General features: G+C 48.2%; 1 protein-coding gene across 3 annotated transcripts in view; it reads left to right on the forward strand.

Annotated features, from left to right (window-relative positions):
- Window positions 1-16,301, forward strand: part of TMCC3 (transmembrane and coiled-coil domain family 3) — a 278,052-nt gene extending 261,751 nt beyond the window's left edge. For all 3 annotated transcript variants that reach the window (XM_085653394.1, XM_085653395.1, XM_085653396.1), the window contains one exon: window positions 10,306-16,301. In XM_085653394.1, the coding sequence (XP_085509520.1) occupies window positions 10,306-10,608 (303 nt within the window). In that variant the 3' untranslated portion in view covers window positions 10,609-16,301. The remainder of the gene's footprint in view (window positions 1-10,305) is intronic.
- The last annotated feature ends 3,110 nt before the right edge of the window (window positions 16,302-19,411 follow it).

Below are 19,411 nucleotides of genomic sequence, written 5' to 3' on the forward strand. Positions count from 1 at the left end.
GAGGGAGGGGGGCCGTCTAGGGAGACGGAGCAGGCGAGGCAGCCTGTAGCAGGGGTGGCTCACAAATACCCCCGCGGTAGGTGTTCCAGGGGCCCCAGATTTTCACCCACGCCCCAGGCTTACCTCTCGCCACATACACCACCTTTTCACGAAACATACACCAATCCATATGCTCTTTCCAGGCCGACACCGCAGGGGGCCTCTGGGATCCCCACAATTGAGCAATGTCGCGCTTGGCTATCATGTATCCCAGAGTCACCCACCGCGTCTGCGGGACCGAATAGTCATTCGGTTCCCATACATTCAGCAAGCATCTCCTCGCTTCAGGCAGCAGCGCAACACGCGTCACCACACGCAGGACCTCATGCACACCACGCCAGAATCGCTCCACCTTCGGGCACTCCCACAGTATATGCATGAAAGTCGCCAACGCACCACAGCCACGCTTACACATTCCGTCACCAGCAAAACCCATACGCAGAAGCCTTGGCCCCGTCACGTAAACCCGGTGAAGGATCTTGAGCTGGACGAAACGAAGGCGAGCCGGGATGGCCACCTCTTTCGGAGAGGCCACCGCGGAAATCCAATCCTCATCGTCCAGCTCCAGCCCGTCGGCAACCCAAGCCTCGCGGAGACTAGTCATCAGGCACGATCTATCGTTGATCAGTTTTTTGTATATGAGGGAGATCGTGCTGTCCGGGACATGGCCATCTAGGACTCTGTCCTCCAGGGGGGAAGACTCCGGAATGGATGCGACATCCGGGAAGACGGAGCTCAGCGCATGGCGGACCTGTAGGTACCGAAAGTACTCACTGCCCTGTAGCTGGAACTCCGCCTGCAGCGTCTCAAAAGTTTTGAATCCCCTCCTCGTCCAGAGATCTCCCACCGTGCTGATTCCGATCGTGTCCCACTTCTCGAAGCCCTTCGACGTCCACAGGGAGCCCAACCTCTCCGACGCATACAGCGGTGACGCCCGGGTCAAACGGTCCTTCCACCCCATAGCTGCATTAGCCGCGTGCCAGACACGCACCATGACACGCGTCGGTCCCGTCAAACGAGAGTCGGGCGCGCCAGCGTAGAGCGCTCGATTGTAATCGCCACCGGGCAGGAGCATCTTATCCATCTCGAATGCCGGGTTCAAGGCGGGCCCGTAAAGGCCATGATTAATTGCAGCTAGTTGGGAGGCCCAGTAATACCGTTTAATGTCAGGGAGGGCAACCCCCCCATCGTACCACGGGAGCGTCAATTTAGCCAGAGCAATGCGCGGCCTCCCGTCCCAGAACAGGCGCCGCTGGAGGCCCTCCACCTCACGGAAATAGCGTGCCGGGACCAAGTCCATAGTATTCTGGAGGGCGTAGAGGAAGCGTGGCAGGGACATCATTTTAAACAAGGCCGCTCGGCCGAGCGGCGAGAGCGGCAGACGCCGCCAGCGCACCACGTCCTCCCTCAAACGCCGAAGGGGGGGTAACAAATTCCGCTCGTAGCGGGCCTCCGGGTCAAGAGTGATATAGATACCCAGGTACCGAAAACCTTGGGAGGCAATCTGGATCGGACAGTCCCGTGGTAGGGCCGGAGCCTCCCCGGAAAGCACATATACACAGGATTTCGCCCAGTTGATGACCAGGCCTGAGTTGCGACCGAATGAACGCAAAACATCAACCAGGACGATCAGTGATTTACGCGGGGAGGCGAGATACAGAAGGATATCGTCAGCATAGAGGGACACACGGTCCTCATACTCGGGGGTCCAGCGGAGACCACGGATAGAAGGGTGCCACCGCAGCCACTCCGCCAGGGGCTCCAGGGCCAGGGCAAACAGGAGAGGCGACAGGGGGCAGCCCTGTCGCGTACCCCTCCCCAGCGCGAATGGGGCCGAGACTCGCCCATTCACTACCACCTGCGCCAATGGGCCCGAATATAGCAATTTGACCCAGCTAATGAAACCCGGGCCAAACCCGAATTTTGCCAGCATCGCCCAGATGTATGGCCATTCAAGCGTATCAAACGCCATGGTGGCGTCCAAGGACGCCAAGACGGCCGGCTCCCGCACAAATGGGACACGCGCGAGCACCCCGTGCAAGCGCCGCAGATTAAGCGCCGTGTTGCGGTGCGGTATAAAGCCAGATTGGTCTTGGTGGACCAAATCGCCCACCATGCCAACCAACCTGTTGGCCAACACCTTGGCGAGGATTTTGGGCTCCGCGTTCAAAAGCGAAATCGGCCTATAGGATGTGACCCGTTCACGGGGCCTCCCCTCCTTGTGGATCACCACAATTGTGGCTAGACGCTGGTCCGGCGGGAGGGAACCCCGCGAGTGGGCTGCCAGGAACATCGCGCGCAGGTGGGGCGCCAACACATCCGGGCGTAGCTTGTAGAGCTCGATGGGAATACCATTGGGGCCCATGGCCTTGCCGGATGCAACCGAGCGAATAGCCAAGGCAATTTCGTCCGAGGTGGGAGGGGCGTCCAGCGAATCCCTGTCCTCCACCGTTAGGGAGGGCAGTGCGATGTCCCGAAGCAGGGCATGGGAGTCTGCCTCCGAGCAGGGGGAAACCGGGGAGTAGACTTCGCGGAAATAATCCGCGAAGCAGGAGACAATGGCTTCCGGCTCAGTGACACACTCACCATCAACACTCTCAATCAAAGGCACCACACGGCTCGCTCTCTCCCTCTTATCCAACCACGCAATCAATTTGCCAGCCTTATCACCCACATCATACAATCGCCCCCGCTGCTCTCTACTGAGGCCCCTGGCCGCCTCCGTGACGAGGGCCCGATAGGCCGCCTGCTTTAGGTGTAGAACATGCAACTTGTCGTCTGTTACCCCGCTTCCCAGGTCACCCTCCAGTTCTGCAATCTCGGCCTCTACCCGGGTCGCCTCCTCCCGCTCGCGCCGCCGGGCATGGGAGATAAAGGAGAGGGCCTCCCCTCTAAGGACTACCTTGAAAGCCTCCCACAGGGAGATGGCCGAAGAGACCGACCCCACATTCTCATCGAAATATCGCTGTAGGGATTTGATCAAATCAGCACGAATGGTGGGGTCGCGCAAATACCATGCATTGATTGGGGCCACCCTGCCATCCCCCCTCGGGAAGACATCGAGATGCAACAACAATGGGGAGTGGTCTGAGATACCCCGCGCCAGATGGCGCACCTCCCCCACCCTCCCTGCGTGGGCCGCCGGGACAAGGATGTAATCAAGCCGCGAGAGGCTACCATGGGCACCCGAGTGGAAGGTGTACTGTCGCGATGCAGGATGCTTTAATCGCCAGCAATCCACCAGGCCCAGCGTGTCCAGAAGGCCGGGCAGCCACGCCTGTGCCCGGGGGAGGTCCCTAGGGGGATGGCGATCCATAGACCCAGAGGCTACCGCATTAAAATCCCCTCCAACCACCAGCAGGCCACTCGGAAGGTCCAGAAGGAGGCGCCCCAGGTCCGCAAATGTGGTGGCTTGTAACCCAGGCGGGACGTACACTGATATAAAGATAAACACTCTACCCTCCATTCTTCCCACCAGAACCGTGTAACGTCCCCTCTCATCATGGCGCACCTCATCAATCTCCAACGGGAGCGAGTTCTTGATCATAATACCCACCCCCCGCGAGCCCGAGGTGAAGCCAGAATGGGCCGCCAAACGATATCCCCGCCGGTTCATTGCATGAAAGGAGTTACCTATAAGGTGCGTCTCCTGCAGGAAGACAACATCTGGTGAAATACGTTTTAAGTACTGCAGGACCACACCACGCTTAATCCTATCCCCCAGGCCATTAACATTCCATGACAACACAGCCAAATCCCTACCCCCCATCATACGTCGAAACAATCGGTCGTCCCCCATCGAGCATCCTAAAAACAACAACATAGTAGCGGGTTTGCCCTGTGGTGCTAACAAACAACACACCCCCCCCACCCCCCGGTCCCAACAAAACTCCCCCCTCCCTGCACCCCTGCATGAGCCCAGACAGCCCCCCCAAAGTGCAGTGTGCCTGTCGCCCCATAGCTAAAATACTAACTAGTCCCCCAGAGGAGGAGGGAAGCCCCCAACAGACCCCGCACGACCTCCATAGGAGGGGAAAATACGCAATCAATAAATGGTGAAGGAACAACGGCCAGAGCACGGCATATGCAGTCACCCCTCAATTCTGCTCCGGCGGGCCCTCCTCGCCAGCCGCGCCCCCCCCGCCCCCCTGGCCCCGATCTCCAGGCAGAGTGTCCAGCCAGTCCCCAGCCGCCTCGGGCCGGTCGAAGAAGTGCGTGCGACCATCGACCTCTACCCTCAGCTTAGCTGGAAAGAGCATTGAGTACTTGAGGTTGAGGTCCCTTAGGCGACGTTTAACACCAAGAAAGCTCTGCCGCTGCTTCTGGACCGCCGGGGTAAAGTCCGGGTAGAAATGTACCTCCATGTTGTCAAGCTTGACCGGTCCCTGTTGTCTGGAGGTCTGGAGGATAGCATCTCTGTCCCGGAAATTAAAAATCCGGGCAATGAGAGGCCGCGGCGGGGCACCAGTCTTAGGTCTGCCCCCGGGGACCCGGTGAGCACGCTCCACCGCAAAAAGCTTACTCAGCCCCCGGGGCTGGAGATGGGTCAGGATCAACTCTTCCACGAAAAGATCCGCCGCCTCCGCCTCTCGTCCCTCCGGCACCCCCACAATACGGACATTATTCCTCCGGGCCCGACCCTCGGAGTCCTCCAGTCGCCGGTCCATCAGGGCGCTCGCCTGGCCAAGCCGGCGCACCTCCTTCTGGAGGGCCACCACGTCTGTCGTGAGGCTCGTTGTGGTGTGGGCCAGGGAGTCGACTCGGTCGTTTGTTTTGGACAAGTCTGCCCTCACAAGGCTCACATCCACCAGGACCGAGTCTATTTTTTGCGCTAAGGTGTCGAAACGCTGGTCCACCGAGGCCTTCATCTCTGCGATGGCGCCCATGACGTCCCGGAGGGTCAGATCCACCGGATGAGCGGATGCCTCCGTCGGGCCCACCGGGGATGCACGCGATGTCTCCGGAGAACCCTTCTGGAGCGTGTAGCGGTCCATACTGTTGGCCTGGTGTGCCGTGCCACGGCGGGTCGTCTTCACCTTCGCCCGGTCGCCATCTTGTTTGGTGGACATGCTGGCTCTTCCACCGTCGTGCCAAGCACCCCAAACGGGCCGCTATACCAAGTCACGGGTGCCAGGGGGGGGGCAGGGGCGACCACCGGACCGCGGGTCAACCCACCGCCGGCGGGTCAGCCGGGCTCCTGGACAAGGCCACACCACCACACCCCGCTCCGCAGTCCGACTCCGCTTGAGAGCTAGGAGGGCGCAAAAGCGAAAGTGAAAGTGCGGGGTACGCCAGTCGCCCAGCCCCGCTCGCCGCTGTTATTCACTTTGTCCCCGGATCGCCCCACTACTCCAATCCGGGGGGCCGGCGAGGAGAAGGCCACAACCTTCGATCGATGCTCCCACCGGCGTCCGGGGTCCGATTCGAGCCCAAAAAACGGGTGGCGCCTCAGCTCCGGTTCCCCAACACAGTCCCCTCAACAAGGACAGGATATCGCCAGGATTAATTCAGGAGGTCGCGGAGGTCCTCGGGAGCCTCGCACCTACGCGGCCATCTTGGTTGCGCGCTAGGCTCCTCCCTGTGCGCCCTTCTTAAACAAGATTGTGCACAGAATACAGCACAGAAAAGAACAGAAAAAGAAAACATTTCTCTTGGGACGGAAGTCTCTAAAATTACTATATTTAACAAGTATCACAGGACTAAAGCTGCTGAATCGAGAACTGAGGAGCCCGGTTCGAATCTTGGCGCAGTATTCTGTGATTCTGGGCAAATCACTTAATCCCTCCAGGTGATAAGTTGCCCTATATAAAGCTGCTGGAAGACGAAAAAGCAGAAAGAGGCAAAATTTCATAAACAAATAGTTCACCAATGCGGTTGTTAACAGTATTTCGGCCACGGGAAACTGATAAGAGAAGCAGACCAGGAACAAGGATTGATAAATGCAGGGAAATATGCTACAGCCAACAGAAATGGAGGAGAAGTAAATGGCAAGTACAGGAACCAACGAAAAGCCAAGAATGAGAGGAGGTGGGATGTGAGCCTCTTTTATGTTTATATTAGAAACAATAGATTTCACAAACACAGAGCAAGCGCTGTGCAGGCGAAACCTTAAAAGGGTTTTTTGAAGGCAGTTCCCGAAACTCATTCTGCTCAATTTACAGAACATACAGATGCCAAATAAATCTTGTTTGGTCTAGTTAGCCTGTTTTTTGCAATGGCTTGATTCATCTTAGTGTTTGTAGGAACATTTTGGGGAAATAACATGGTGCACCCAACAAAAGGCCCAAAAAAATTCTTCAGACAGAATTTATGAACCGGGTAGTACAGAACCCCACATGGCAGCAGACAATCCATGCCCCTTGTGAACATGTTTGCAAATGTTTATTTGGGGAGGAGGGGGTGTTGATATAGCACTGTAGAGGGTGCTACTGTAAGTACTACATTGACCAATGAATCATTGCAGACATTCGAGTACATGTGAAGATTGAGCTGTGTGAAAGAAGCCGCTATGTAATGTAATGTGGAGGAGAGATGTCCAAGGATTTTTAATTGCAACGGGGCAATTGCAGTCTGTGTGCCAAATCATGTGGTTATTGGACCCCAGCAATTCATGACATACCTCTCATTAATTTTTCCGGTGCCCCAAGAGACCCTACATTTATTCAGAAACCCCCCTAAGAAATATTACTAATATTAACCGCTATTTAGACAGTTGTCCCAGGCACTTGATGATAGATGCCCTCAATGCTATCAGACTGTCACATACCCCTAAAAGACCATGATGTAGTGCAACACATAAACCTAAAATGCTTCTGCATAGTAAACATGAGAGCCACACTCAACTCACATTTGCTCCATACTACGTATGTCCAACGGACCTACGTGATCCCAACAGACTCCACTATAGCTGCAATAGACCCTCGCAAAGCATACAGCAGACGATCATGTGGCCCACGAGGGCTGGGCTCCTGCCACTCACTGTACTATTGAAATGTCTGCACACTACTGGGTCGCAATATCTTGATGTTATGTACTTGTTAGCGACTACCTTCTCTATCTGTTGATCACTCAACTCCTTTCAAAGGGAGAGATGTGGCGCAGCGGCCAGGGCAGCTGACTGTGGATCACGGGGCTCACGGTTGGCTTCCCGGCACTGGTGGCAGCTTAGCACAGCACCCTGTGACTCTGGGCAATAGCTCGCTTAATCTCCCCAGCGCCTTGAGACCCTTCGGGTTAATTAGTTTGTGCATTTTAAATATCAGGTTATTCAAAGGAAAGATCATGGTAGAGTCATGGAAACTGAGGAAGAATTCTGGCTATACATGTATCTAGCATGTGAAGTTTACATGAGGAAATATGTTCCGGATGGTATGATAATTCAGAGCAAGCAAACTCATTCTCAAAGTCCTCTGCTGGAAATTCAGTGTGCATACCAGACACCTGATGCCTGCTGGGCTGGCTTAGGGAACATGTTAAAATGAATACTGCCTCTCTTTTATGCCTCTTTTTATGCACTAGTTTTCATCTAGACTGCAGAGCTGAAATACATACTTTCTTTACAGTACGTATATAAATGTTCCTTCTATTTATGCTGGCATATGCCACTTGAAATGGCACTACAAGAGTTGAGAGGTGGGAGGCACCACCAATCCCTATGATATATTCGCACCTTTTACCCTAAACCATCCTACCTTCGGGTTGAACTGGGAAAAATTCAACCCCACTCCCAATGTCTCCATGCAAAATGAATCCATCCATCCATCCATCCATCCATCCATCGAGTCATCCAGTCTCTCACCTTCCCTCCTCTTTCTTCTCCCCCTGCCCTCTTTTTCTTTACAGAACCCTTCTTGTCCCCTTTCACTCCCTGTCTGCTGCAGTTAACTTGGGTAAGCATAAAAAAGTGACAGAGCCACCAGGAGCAGCCCTGTGCTTTCAAATGCGCCTTCCAGTGGCCGGCACGGATCTGGGGTGGGGGAGGCGGGTGGGCGGGGGTAAGGGGATTATTTAAAAATAAAAGGCCACCAGGGAAATGCCCGGTGAAATCAAAAGCCTGCCTGTTTCTGCTTTTATTTTTAAAATTCTTTATTGCAAGTTTGAGATTGTACCATGCTCATAAAAAGAATGTACAAATACCGATCAAATAGGAGCAGCAAAGGCAAAAAGATGTAAAGATCAGTAGTCACTTGTCTCGGGGTGGGCGGTAAGTGCACATCGCTTGCTAGGAGCTCCCCTGATGGCTCGCAGAGAGAGGCTCGGCTGGCTGCTCTCCCTTGCTTTGCGGCACGCCAGGAGCACTCTGATGATTCTCTATCCCCTCGTGTGAGGGCGCCCATCTGATGCCACCTGACACTTTTGCAATCACACTCCTAATAATAATATTTTACACGAAGAGCAGGGGTTGCATCTGCCAGACTGGTGTTCCTCACAGATTGAAGGAGCGTGGGCTTCCTTTCGGCAGGCGCGCGGTGCTCTACAGCGCACTGTGTCACACAGAGGATGAGGGGCAACCTATACACTACTTCCGTGTGGCCGGTGCTGCCATGGAAACCGCTTCTCTAACTCATCACCCCACCAGGATTTCCGAAAGGGGGATCTCGGTAAGAGGGACGTTGATAACGCAACGTTTATTAGGGAAACGCTTAGATGTCATCTCATTGGCTTGAGCCCACTGAATGTTACTTATCGTGCACTAATATCAAAGGCGTCGGTATGCAATGGGAAGAAAGCACAAAGAGTAATCCATCATATTTCCATTCTGTAAAAGACAGGCACAGGAGGGGTTTTCCAAAAGACAGGCACGACATACAAACAGTGTCCACCACTGCCTGGGCGTGGGGCAAGTTGAAAAAGCGCACGGGCGCAACACAACTATATTCCTCCTCCCTCCCCTTGCCCAATGCCCGATGGCTCCCAATCACTGGAGAGAGGCTGGTTCAGAACACGCTGTCCACACTAGATATTGCAAAAGTGTCTGATCTCTTTCCGGGGGGGTCATATTTTTTCGATAGTTGAGGACGCCAGGTTCACTGATTGTAATTTTATGACGCAATTCCTCCTGAGCCGCATGAAATCTGCACTGCGTGCTGCTCTTTCCTCTTACCCTGTTGAGCCTGACTCTTTCCCCCCACTCACACTGGTATTGGAGGCCCCTGGTGGCAGACGCCTTATTTCTAAAATGTACAAAGCCTGCTCTAAGATGCTGCCGGCAGATGACTCTAGCCTCAGACAGGCCTGGGAGGCGGACACGGGTTGCACCATCACAGATGAACAATGGACCAGATGCTGTGTGGCTACTAAGGACATATCACTTAACAGACGCCATAAGTTGCTGCACTTCAGATTTCTCCGCCGCGCTTACTTTACACCAGCCTTGGCACATAGGATAGACGCCAATAAACCACACACCTGTCTGAAATGCACTGCACCGCATGCCGATTTTATACATCTGGCATGGTCCTGTCCCCGTTTACAGTCCTATTGGTCTGCGGTGCATGTGACTCTGGGGAAGATAATCGGCATTCCATTGGTCCCCATCCCTGAAATAGCACTTTTGGGGATACGGTACAGATTCCTAAGAAAGTCAGGAAACTAGCATCATTTGGGCTGCTTTTAGCTAAAAGAGAGGTTGCCATCCACTGGGGCAGGAAATCCACTCCTAAGCTACAAGACTGGCTGGGGAGTCTGGCACACTGTAACATCAATGCTGAGATATACGCCAGTCTTATGCCACCGACGTCACGGCCAAGGGATATCTGGGGACCACTGAGGACCTACTTTGATTCCACTAAGCGAGCCTCTGCCACACAGGCTAGTGACGGGATAGTGCCTCAGGTAGTGGGCTGAGGGAATGTTTTCTGAGCCCCGGTTCTCCTGTGCTGCATGGCGAGTTTTACTTGATCCGTGTTCCATTGCTACACATGGCTGGCATTGCTGATCGGTTAGCCCAATTTTTGGGACTGGGAGTGTGGGAGGAGGCCGGGGAGTTTATTTATTTGCCTGATGGTCCTGGATTCCAGGCCTGACTTAAGTGTAAAACGCTATAATAATTACCACTGTGTACGTAACTGTCAGATACAACTTGATTGGCTTGTAAAGTGACAATCTGCAATGCAACGTGAATGTTATTCTTTATCTGAAAAATAAATTGTGTTTAAAAAAAAAAAAAAAAAAGACAGGCACAGGAGAGGGAAATCTGTTGTATAATTTAATGCTTCAGCCACTGCTTTGTATTTTTAGCAATTCTCTTTTCTTCCCCATTAACAGGAAGCCCTGGAGGCCTGCCAGACGCGCATCTCCAAACTAGAGCTGCACCAGCAGGAGCAGCAAGCCGTCCAACTGGAAACTGTGAACGCCAAAGTGCTGCTGGGCAAGTGCATCAACATCATCCTGGCCTTCATGACCGTCATCCTGGTGTGCGTCTCCACCATCGCCAAGTTCATTGCCCCCCTGATGAAGAGCCGCCTCCACATCATCTGCACCCTGTGCGCAGTGACGCTACTGGCAGTCTTCTGCAAGAACTGGGACCACATCATATGCGCAATAGAAAGAACCGTTCTGCCCAAGTGAACTCCTTTTACAATCAGATCCCCAAAAATTTTTTTAAGGACTTTGAACGTTTTTTAGGGAGACTCAATTTGTAGACTGTGAGAACTCTTGAATCTTCAAAGTGTACATATTTCAGACTTAACCTTAGTTGGCATGGAGCTACCTGGTCAGGGTTATGCACACAGTAGATAACTTTTTATTATACGTGGCATGCTCTCTTTTACCCTTGCTGCCTTAGAAGATGAACAGATTTACAAACCAGCATACCATTGCACTGAAGAATGGGCACCGCATTTGTATGTCGCTGAGGTGTTGTTTGTCAGCCGCATGGATTCCGCCCGAGATCAAATCTCTACCTTTTTGGTTTGCAACTGCAAGTGGTCCCCAACCTCCATGATGTGAAACTTTTCAACCAGAAATGATGATGCCTCAATTTTCTCACATGCTATTTAATTACCAAAGTTTTCCCTAATTTAGTTTGCTTCCAAAGTGATCTCTTAAGCATACACCCAGGACATTTTGAAGTAAATGGCATCGTAGGTCCCCCTGCATCATCTAAGTTGTTATTAACTAGCATGTTCTTGTTTGAGCATGCTCTGTTCGTTTGTGGTCCATTATTTGTGGTTATTCTATGTACTCCACCACAGAGCGTTCATGACCAACAATTATTATCGAGCCAAGCAAACAGTGGAGGGGGTAGTCACTCTGTCACAGCCACATAGTTTGTACAAGTCATCTAGTTTATTGGTGAGTATGATTGTGGGTGGTAGTTTAATGTTGGCCTCTGCCACTCTAGGGACAGGTAGAACTATAGCCTGAATCTGATAGTCTAAAGTCACTGAAAAAGATTTTGGTTGCATGATTGTCATTGGGCAGTTCATTAGGCCCCAAAAATGCATGCCTCTATTGCTTCCCGTGGAGGAACTGATATGGTAATATCGGGAACCGTACCTACAGAAAGCATTTTATTAGACCATGCATGTAGGTAAAATCGACTTAAAAATGTGAAATTTTATCTTGAACTCAGTCGTTCTCGAAGTAGAGTTTGGATTAAAACATACATATTAAGCTTTACTTTTAAGAACTGTTTTTCATAAGCCAGGAAGTTGAATTTGGGTCTGACCACATGATGGTTTTCTCCACAATGATTAAAACAATGGGCTCTCGGAAGAGCGGCATGACCCCGGTAGATGTTTGCCTTCTGCTTTATTAATCAAGAAAAACAAATTGGGATATTTCTTTTGAGAGGTTTGTAGGATTCAGAAACTGATCTGTTAATGGATGTAAAAATGTGATATTTTATTATCTCACATATTTTGGCCTACAATGGTCCCTAGGGAGGTAGAGATAGGAAGTAATCCCTACCTCCCTAGGGCCCATGTAGGACAAAATCATTGATTCCCGAGGTCCCTGGCTGACTTTACTTGGGTCCCCTTGTTGTTTGAAAAGAGAGATTTTATTATCTCACAGCAGATGCAAAATCGTATCGCTTCCTCAATCTAATTTATAACCTAGATAACCTAGTCAATGGGACCAATGTAACCCCCAACAGCAGTAGATGCAGTAAAAACATGCTGTGCCTATCTGCTTCTTCCTTGATGAACGTTGATTCGATTTAAGGTCAAAAGAACATTGAATTCAGAAGGTGTATCGCTAATCTAAATCAGTGTTCTGAGGCACTGACTTTGTTTCTGCCAAACTCCAAGTGTGCTTTAAAGGAGTGCTAGGCTTTCTCACTTTTATTGCATCTTATGAAGACCAATGTGCATCTTTGGTAATGAATGGCTGTGGTGTTCTCTTGGCGTCTCATTGCACAAATCCATTTGGAAAATGTAATCCAGTAAAGGATGCTCTTGGCCCTGTCCACAAGGAAGGCGGGGCCAGCTAACATGTGATGCTTGATTGGGTATCCACGTTGATGCTGCTCAATGTTTTAGGATCCCCTGTGCATCTCTGTCAACGAGCGGCTCCCTCAGGTTTGTTTACCGTTCTCTGGACCTAAATCAAGTGCAATAGTGCTGTAGGAGGAAGCTGCTCTCCTGGAAGGCTTCTGTTGTGAATAAAAGCAGAAGTACCTCGTTGTCCATTTGCGGTCTGTATCTGGGATCGGTTATTCCTGTGACTTTGTTGCATTTCCAAAATGCTGGACAAGAGCAAGAAGACCATTGATAATAGGCTGCAGGGATGAGTAGAGGATAGATGGCCTTGTGAAAAGAACATAATTCGAGTCCTCATTCAGAAGAGAAACAACTCAGCCTCCCCGAGCAACATCTACTGGACAAAATGTGCACAAACATATACTTTTGTTTATGATTACAAACATTGATTGACTTTTGGAATCCATCTTTTATGTCTGTTATTGTATAGCTGTTACCTGTGCAGAAAGGAAAAGCCCCAGGGCGACATTTAGTATTTTCTCATGTACTGTAACTTAAAACAAATTGCTAAATTCTTTAGGTGACTTTGCTACATGGATTAATTTCTTTCGCATTCTCGCATCAAGGGGCAGGTATGTTTGTATCTGGAGCTAAGACTGCGCCACTCCATATACTGCGTTCTGAAAGTCCTACGCTTGGAAATGTAATATTTGTGACGCAACAGAAAGTCACTCACATGAGACCGTATTGGACGTAAGAGTTCTTATTTTATTTAAAATGTTTATGTACTATGCACAAGTACCTCAAAGAGATAAAAAGAACAAATTCATTGATCCACAAAGAAGAAAAATAGCACATTCTCCTTTGCATTAAAATACTGGATGCCACTTTAAACGAAAGGCAACTTTCACATTTATATTCAAGGTTAGATGAACATTTCTGTTCTTCCTAGCACTTTTCGGCAACATTCTAAGTGTGAGTGCTGAAGGGTGATATGAATTAATAGAGAAGTTTCATTGTTTCCATGAACTGCACATTTCCCATCCAAATATGTGAAACTTAAAGACAGCTGTGTGGTGCCATCTATACCTTTTTACATTAACATTTATCCTTTAGGAGTTGGTGTTTTCACATTCCATTAAAAATTCTGATGTAGGCGACATACAGCACTGCATTCAATTCTTGATGATGTCCTACAATGCAGTATGTGCCCAACTGCACATCACGTCATCTATGCTGGACCCGACCCTGCCAGCTGACCACATCACGAGAAACTTTTAGAATAAGTTATATTTTAAATACAACTTACAAAATGCAACCTTTGCTGTCGGTTCTATGTATGTCCTACATCAAGTTTTGCATTTCCGTTTTTCTCTTGACCATTGTATCGTATTGCCCCTTATTCATCTGCTGCTAGGGGCACTGCCACTGCCTTCGTGCTCTCCACTAAGCAGAAGCACACACTGTGCCTAATGTTTCCCTCTTAATGGCGAGTTCGGAAAAAATCTACTTGTTGAAAAATTGTCAAGTGATCCCATTGAAGCAAACCTGCTTGTAAACTTGGGCTTTACACCATTCCTCAGTATGGTTTTTAAAAAAGGAGCCACATAAGATCCATTTGCAAAGGTAGGCTGGATTCGGAAAACCATGTGTGCCGGTAGCTTTAATACAAACATTTCTCGATTTATGGGAGAAAACTTCACCTTTGTCATACACAAAACCTGTACTTGCACTCTTAAAGCATTGGCACCGTTGTAATATTGCCCCAGTGTTGTTCAATATTGCACGTGTGTAAATCGACTCTTGGAAAACTTTGAGAATTCTGAGAGTTTGTAAATCTTATCCAGATGAGGGTATTCACTCTGTGGGTGCAGGTGTACTCATTCTTTTGAAAAGAAGGCCCAGTTAATCTGTATGGGAGCCGCTTACTCAGGCACTGGTTATCCTGAAATCTAGATCACCTCCAGGACTTAGGTTCGACAAATTAACATATAAGCATATTGAGCTGTAGACAGACATGCAGACTAGGTGATGGATGTACAGAGAGTAATGGCCACATCATTCCGTACGTCTCAGTACCCTCTGACATGTTTATGAATCTCTGTACAAAATAAGCTGTGATGCCAAACCAATATGATAGCTTAGAGGGGTGATGCACGTGCCGCAGATGTCTGTTGGCTATTCGTACAGCACCCATTCATATCCTGTCCGGTCACTCAACCTTGTGATTGGAACAAAATGAGTCCGGTTACCGTGTCAGTATGTGTTTAACTCACAGCCATAAAAAACAAGCATTGGCATAGCCAATAGGTCTCGCCTTTGGGACCTTATAAGTGTTTAGCCATGCAACAGTTGCATAACTAAATACTTATAAGGTCCCAAAAGCGAGGCCTATTGGCTATGCCAAGCGGCCGTGCGGCCGCGAAAGTGAAAGTGATCGCGGTAAAGAGCGGCGCGCGCGCCCGCGCACATGCACTGTAGCTCCAGGCTGGCCTGGTAGCACTTTTTGGAGCCCTCTCAATAAGTCTTGCCAGACCAGCGCATGCGCTGGGTCAGGCGAGACCTAATGAAAGATTCTCTTTCCAAGTGAGCCTGTTATATTTGTTTACACCTACATTTCGTTAGGAGTTTCTGTGACATCACTGTTCACCTGAAAAAATAATATGACATCACTACTGTATTGTTTTTTTAAGCGGGTTTGTGACGTCACATGCATTCTGCTAGAACTAGCAAAACGTGTGTGAAAAGAAGCTCCAAAAATAGAACACCTACTGACACTTTAACAATCACAGCGATCACTAGTTCTTCAGTTCCTTCGTCTGAACAATCTTTCACTGAAAATTAAGTCATTAGCTGATAAGGAGGCTTTTTTGCATTTTTATTGTTCTGCTGGGATTCAATATAGGAGGGCAGGTTGCTATCCCCTTTTCATCATACTCTTGAAACCACTAAGCTTAATAAGCTAACCTAACTTTGACTGTGATTTTCTTTATATTGATTAACATGTGTTTGCATTAAATTACACATTGGTGTATTTATTTTATAACATGCATTCTATATTGGCAGCCAGAAGATCTCTTTCATAGGAAGGGGCTGGTGGCCAAGGATTGGGATGTGTGATATGGGGCCATGTATTATAAGGAATAAAGTGACCCCTATCATACTTGAAAAACATTGCCTCAGAGTTACATGGCCTTTGGTCTTCTAACTTTGGCTATGTCCCAGAGTAGATTTGCAATATGCATGTAACATTCTGTGGATAATACTGTACCCCACTTATATCAAAGTTACCATATAAGATGAAGACAAAACAAAACTTTGCTGGCCTCGAATATTAACAAACAAGTACTGTAAAAGTGGTACACTCAATGAAGAAAACACTGTTCTGTATTTGGAAATAGGTTTAGGAGTACATGTCCTGTTTTTGTTTTCCTAAAATGTTCTTTCTGGGTTCAGAGATCCTGTATAGACCTCTTTTAAATTTAAAAACAGAGTCTTACGATTGTGGGGAGATCGCCTGAAGATTCATTTTTCCACGGTTGTATGTTTATAAAAAGTGTACAACGTTTCATGACAAGATAGCTTTCCCCAGCGTTTCCTAGGCAGTACGGAGACGCAGGGGAAACCTACATGGCGATCGGTTGATTTGTGTTTCAGGAAGTTGTTGTTTCGATTTGTGTTCAGTGTATGCATTATTTCCTGTTCTTTGTCGGGGAATGCGTAGCGTTACATGTTTTGCTGGAAGAGTCTGCGGAGACCATACCTCAGCTGGATTCTTTCTGAATCATAAACGGTGCCATTGTCTTGTTTTTAAATAAATCGAATTGAATTCTTTAATCCTGTCTCTGACAATTTATTTCCTCTGTCGTCAACAGAACGAGATATTTTTCACCACGATCATGTGAGAAAATAGAGGATTGCAAATGCTTTTTGAAGAAAGCATGCTTACTTTGCATTAGCATCTCTGCAATGGTTCCATTCTATCCGAGCTAGTCTTCCAGTACATTTGTTCCTCCTGAGGTTTACAATCTTTCCTCATTTGGTGGCAAAACTCAACGTTTTCTTTTGCTTTTTTCCCATTCGTAGGTTATACAATTTGTATATTTGAATGTTCCCGGGCATAGCTCGGGCCTGGATCATGCAAGTCCTGAACTGCTGACTGGAGGCGGAAGCTAGTGAGTACGAGTATGGGCCCAGCATGAAGAGCGAGTAGTCATCTGACTGGTCACAGTCTGTTTTTGGGCTCAAAGAAACTGTCCTTTTGCGAGAGGTGGTCTGGGGGACAGACTGTGGTTCATAAGAAGTGTAAGCATTTGTGGGATAGGCTCTGATTATTGGGATGTGGTACCTGGATTTCAGTAGCTCTGGAGAACAGACTACGGTTAAGCGGAGCGATTATACTGATGGCTATTGAGAGAATGGTTTCTGTGTCTACTGTATTCTGGGAGTCTGAGGATCTGTGGGACTTTACAGTGAGGGGTTTGCTGGCATCATTTGGGTTCAGGGGAGTGGGAAGACTCTGGTTATAGGTTGGGGTTTGTGAAGTCCAATGTGTTAAGTAATGGGGTGTGATGAGTTATGGTGCACATTGGGTTGGGGAGAAACTCTGCTTAGAGAGAGGGATTCTGATATTCAGTTTTTCTGTGAAACTGAGTTGTTAGGGGATTTGGGTTTCCACTGGATAGAAGAGGACGCACTTGGATGGGAAGGTGGGTGCTTCTGTATTCAGTCGACACTGGAAACAAACTCTTGCTATGGAGGTCTAGTCCAATAAGAATAGGGAAAGCAAGTGGTTAAAGGGGAAGGTTGGTTTTCGTATTCAATGAGTTCTGATCGCCAAATTCTAGCTTGCAGGTTGGCAGTGTCTAGTGGTTGTGGGCCAAGCTGATTCGGAAGGATTGGCTAGTTTTGGTGCCCATGAGGTGTAGGGGACAAACTCTGACTTGGGGGTGCGGGATCCGAGGTAGAACTCCTAATGCTGGTGGATGGTGATATGGCTTGATGGGGTCCCTCATGTATTGTTTAAAGGAGAAGTAGCTGGTGTTTTCTTGCCACCCTCAAGTCACAGCCGAGGGCAAGGGGGTCCCCCCGTGCTGCTGGTGTATGCTGGACAGAAGGGGGTAAATTATGGTTTTGGACGTTGGTCTGTGTGTAGTAGTAAGAAGTAGGGAAGAATGTGTGTGAGCATAGGGCCCACCTGAAAACCTGGGATTCGTTGGTGACCCCCTGAATTTTGCCAGGTATTGATGTAACAGAAATATTGAGGGGTAGATTTGGATCAGAGCAGAAGGTTTAGGAAACAGAACTTTGTTACTGGAAAGCCCAGTGAAATGGATATAGCGAACTCTCCTGAGCCTTCTCCTGAGGGTTGGGCAGATTTCCTATAGTTAGTGTCTTTACTCCCTTCCCACATAGGTGAAAATCCAGTTACACATCCTAATTACAACCCTCCTTGTGTCTAGTCTAGAAGTTGGGGACTCCAGGAATTACTGGTGGGCAATAGAGTTCAGTTGATAGAAGAGTGTGATCCAGCCATACACTTAATCAGGGATCAATACTCACTAAACAAAGAGATAGTTTTCCCCCTTTCAAAAAGAATTCTTTCACTTCAAGTAAGAAAAACGACCAGCGCTATTTTAAGTTCAAACAAGCTACAGGTGGACTTGGTACTCCTCTGGGGATAAGGCCAGAGTTTCGTAAGTGAACCTTTCACTATTTCAGACACTCTACTCACATACAAAATTGTCCCTAAATATATAACACCCACAGCCTTCCGCCGTACAGTATTATAACAACAAAGTACTTCTGTAGTGTGATTTCTTTATCCACACTCTTCCTCTGCCTATTTCAGGCTAAATTTCCATCCCGGGGTCTCTCAGTTAGCGCCGTACCTGTACTTCTAGACAACATAGAACAGGACACTAACTTTTCATGTTGAGAACATATAATCAATAATTATTACAAAACTAATCAATAATTAAACCGTCCTCTGCTACCAGAAAACGGATCAAGTGCTACACTTAATCAGGGATCAATACTCAATAACATTACATACAAAAGGCCCATACACATTCACCCAACTCATGAAATCCCTGTTCCGCTGGGGGTCACGTTTTAATGACGTGATCAGTTGTTTTCTTTTACAGGTTCTTATTCAACATTTCTAAATACATAACTGAACCTGTATATCAACTGTCTTTCCTCTGGTCAACGGACCATTAGTTGAGACGTTGATGGTGATAATAGTACTGTCCAACTATCTAATTACCTAAACAATCACAGACTCTCGATAAAGAAATTTCACAAAGAGGGAGAGAAAAACATAAGCAAAATGCAAACAGTGTCATACTCCTCAAATGAACAATATGCCTATGAAGGAGTGGATAGATGAAGAGACATAAGTTTCAGAGACAAAAATACATTTGCAAATGATTATGCAAAATGCGAATCATGAAGATATACCAGGGATCTCCAACGGGTAGCTTGCCAGTACCCTGGAAGTAGCTCCCAGAAGTGCAATCCAGCACAGTATGTAAGTCAGAGGAGTCTAGTAACATTGAATAGGCAGGGCTACACATGCCCGAATGGTTATAGCGAAGTCAACCTAGCCAATGGCAGGTCCAAAGGCTTACACACAAACACATACTGTGACAGCCTGCAAGATTTGCAGCATGACCACCTGCCTCCACTCTCAATATTGCAAAGTCACATGAATATTTGTCACTTTGCAAAACCCACTCTATTAGTCATGCAGCTTGTGTGAAAAAGTTTAGATGTTCTTTTGCCCAAAATGCTTTTAGCCTAAATGAAAGGGGCATATTTGATAGAAAACAATTTATGTTTTGAGAAAGAGATATACTGATGTTTGAAAATAAAATGACTGAGAATTTAAAACATTTCTAAATCTGCTATTTCAATGGCAATCTATGGTGTGTTTGGTAGACTTG

The sequence above is a fragment of the Triturus cristatus genome, chromosome 4_1, assembly GCF_964204655.1.
Source record: "Triturus cristatus chromosome 4_1, aTriCri1.1, whole genome shotgun sequence".
NCBI lineage: Eukaryota > Metazoa > Chordata > Amphibia > Caudata > Salamandridae > Triturus > Triturus cristatus.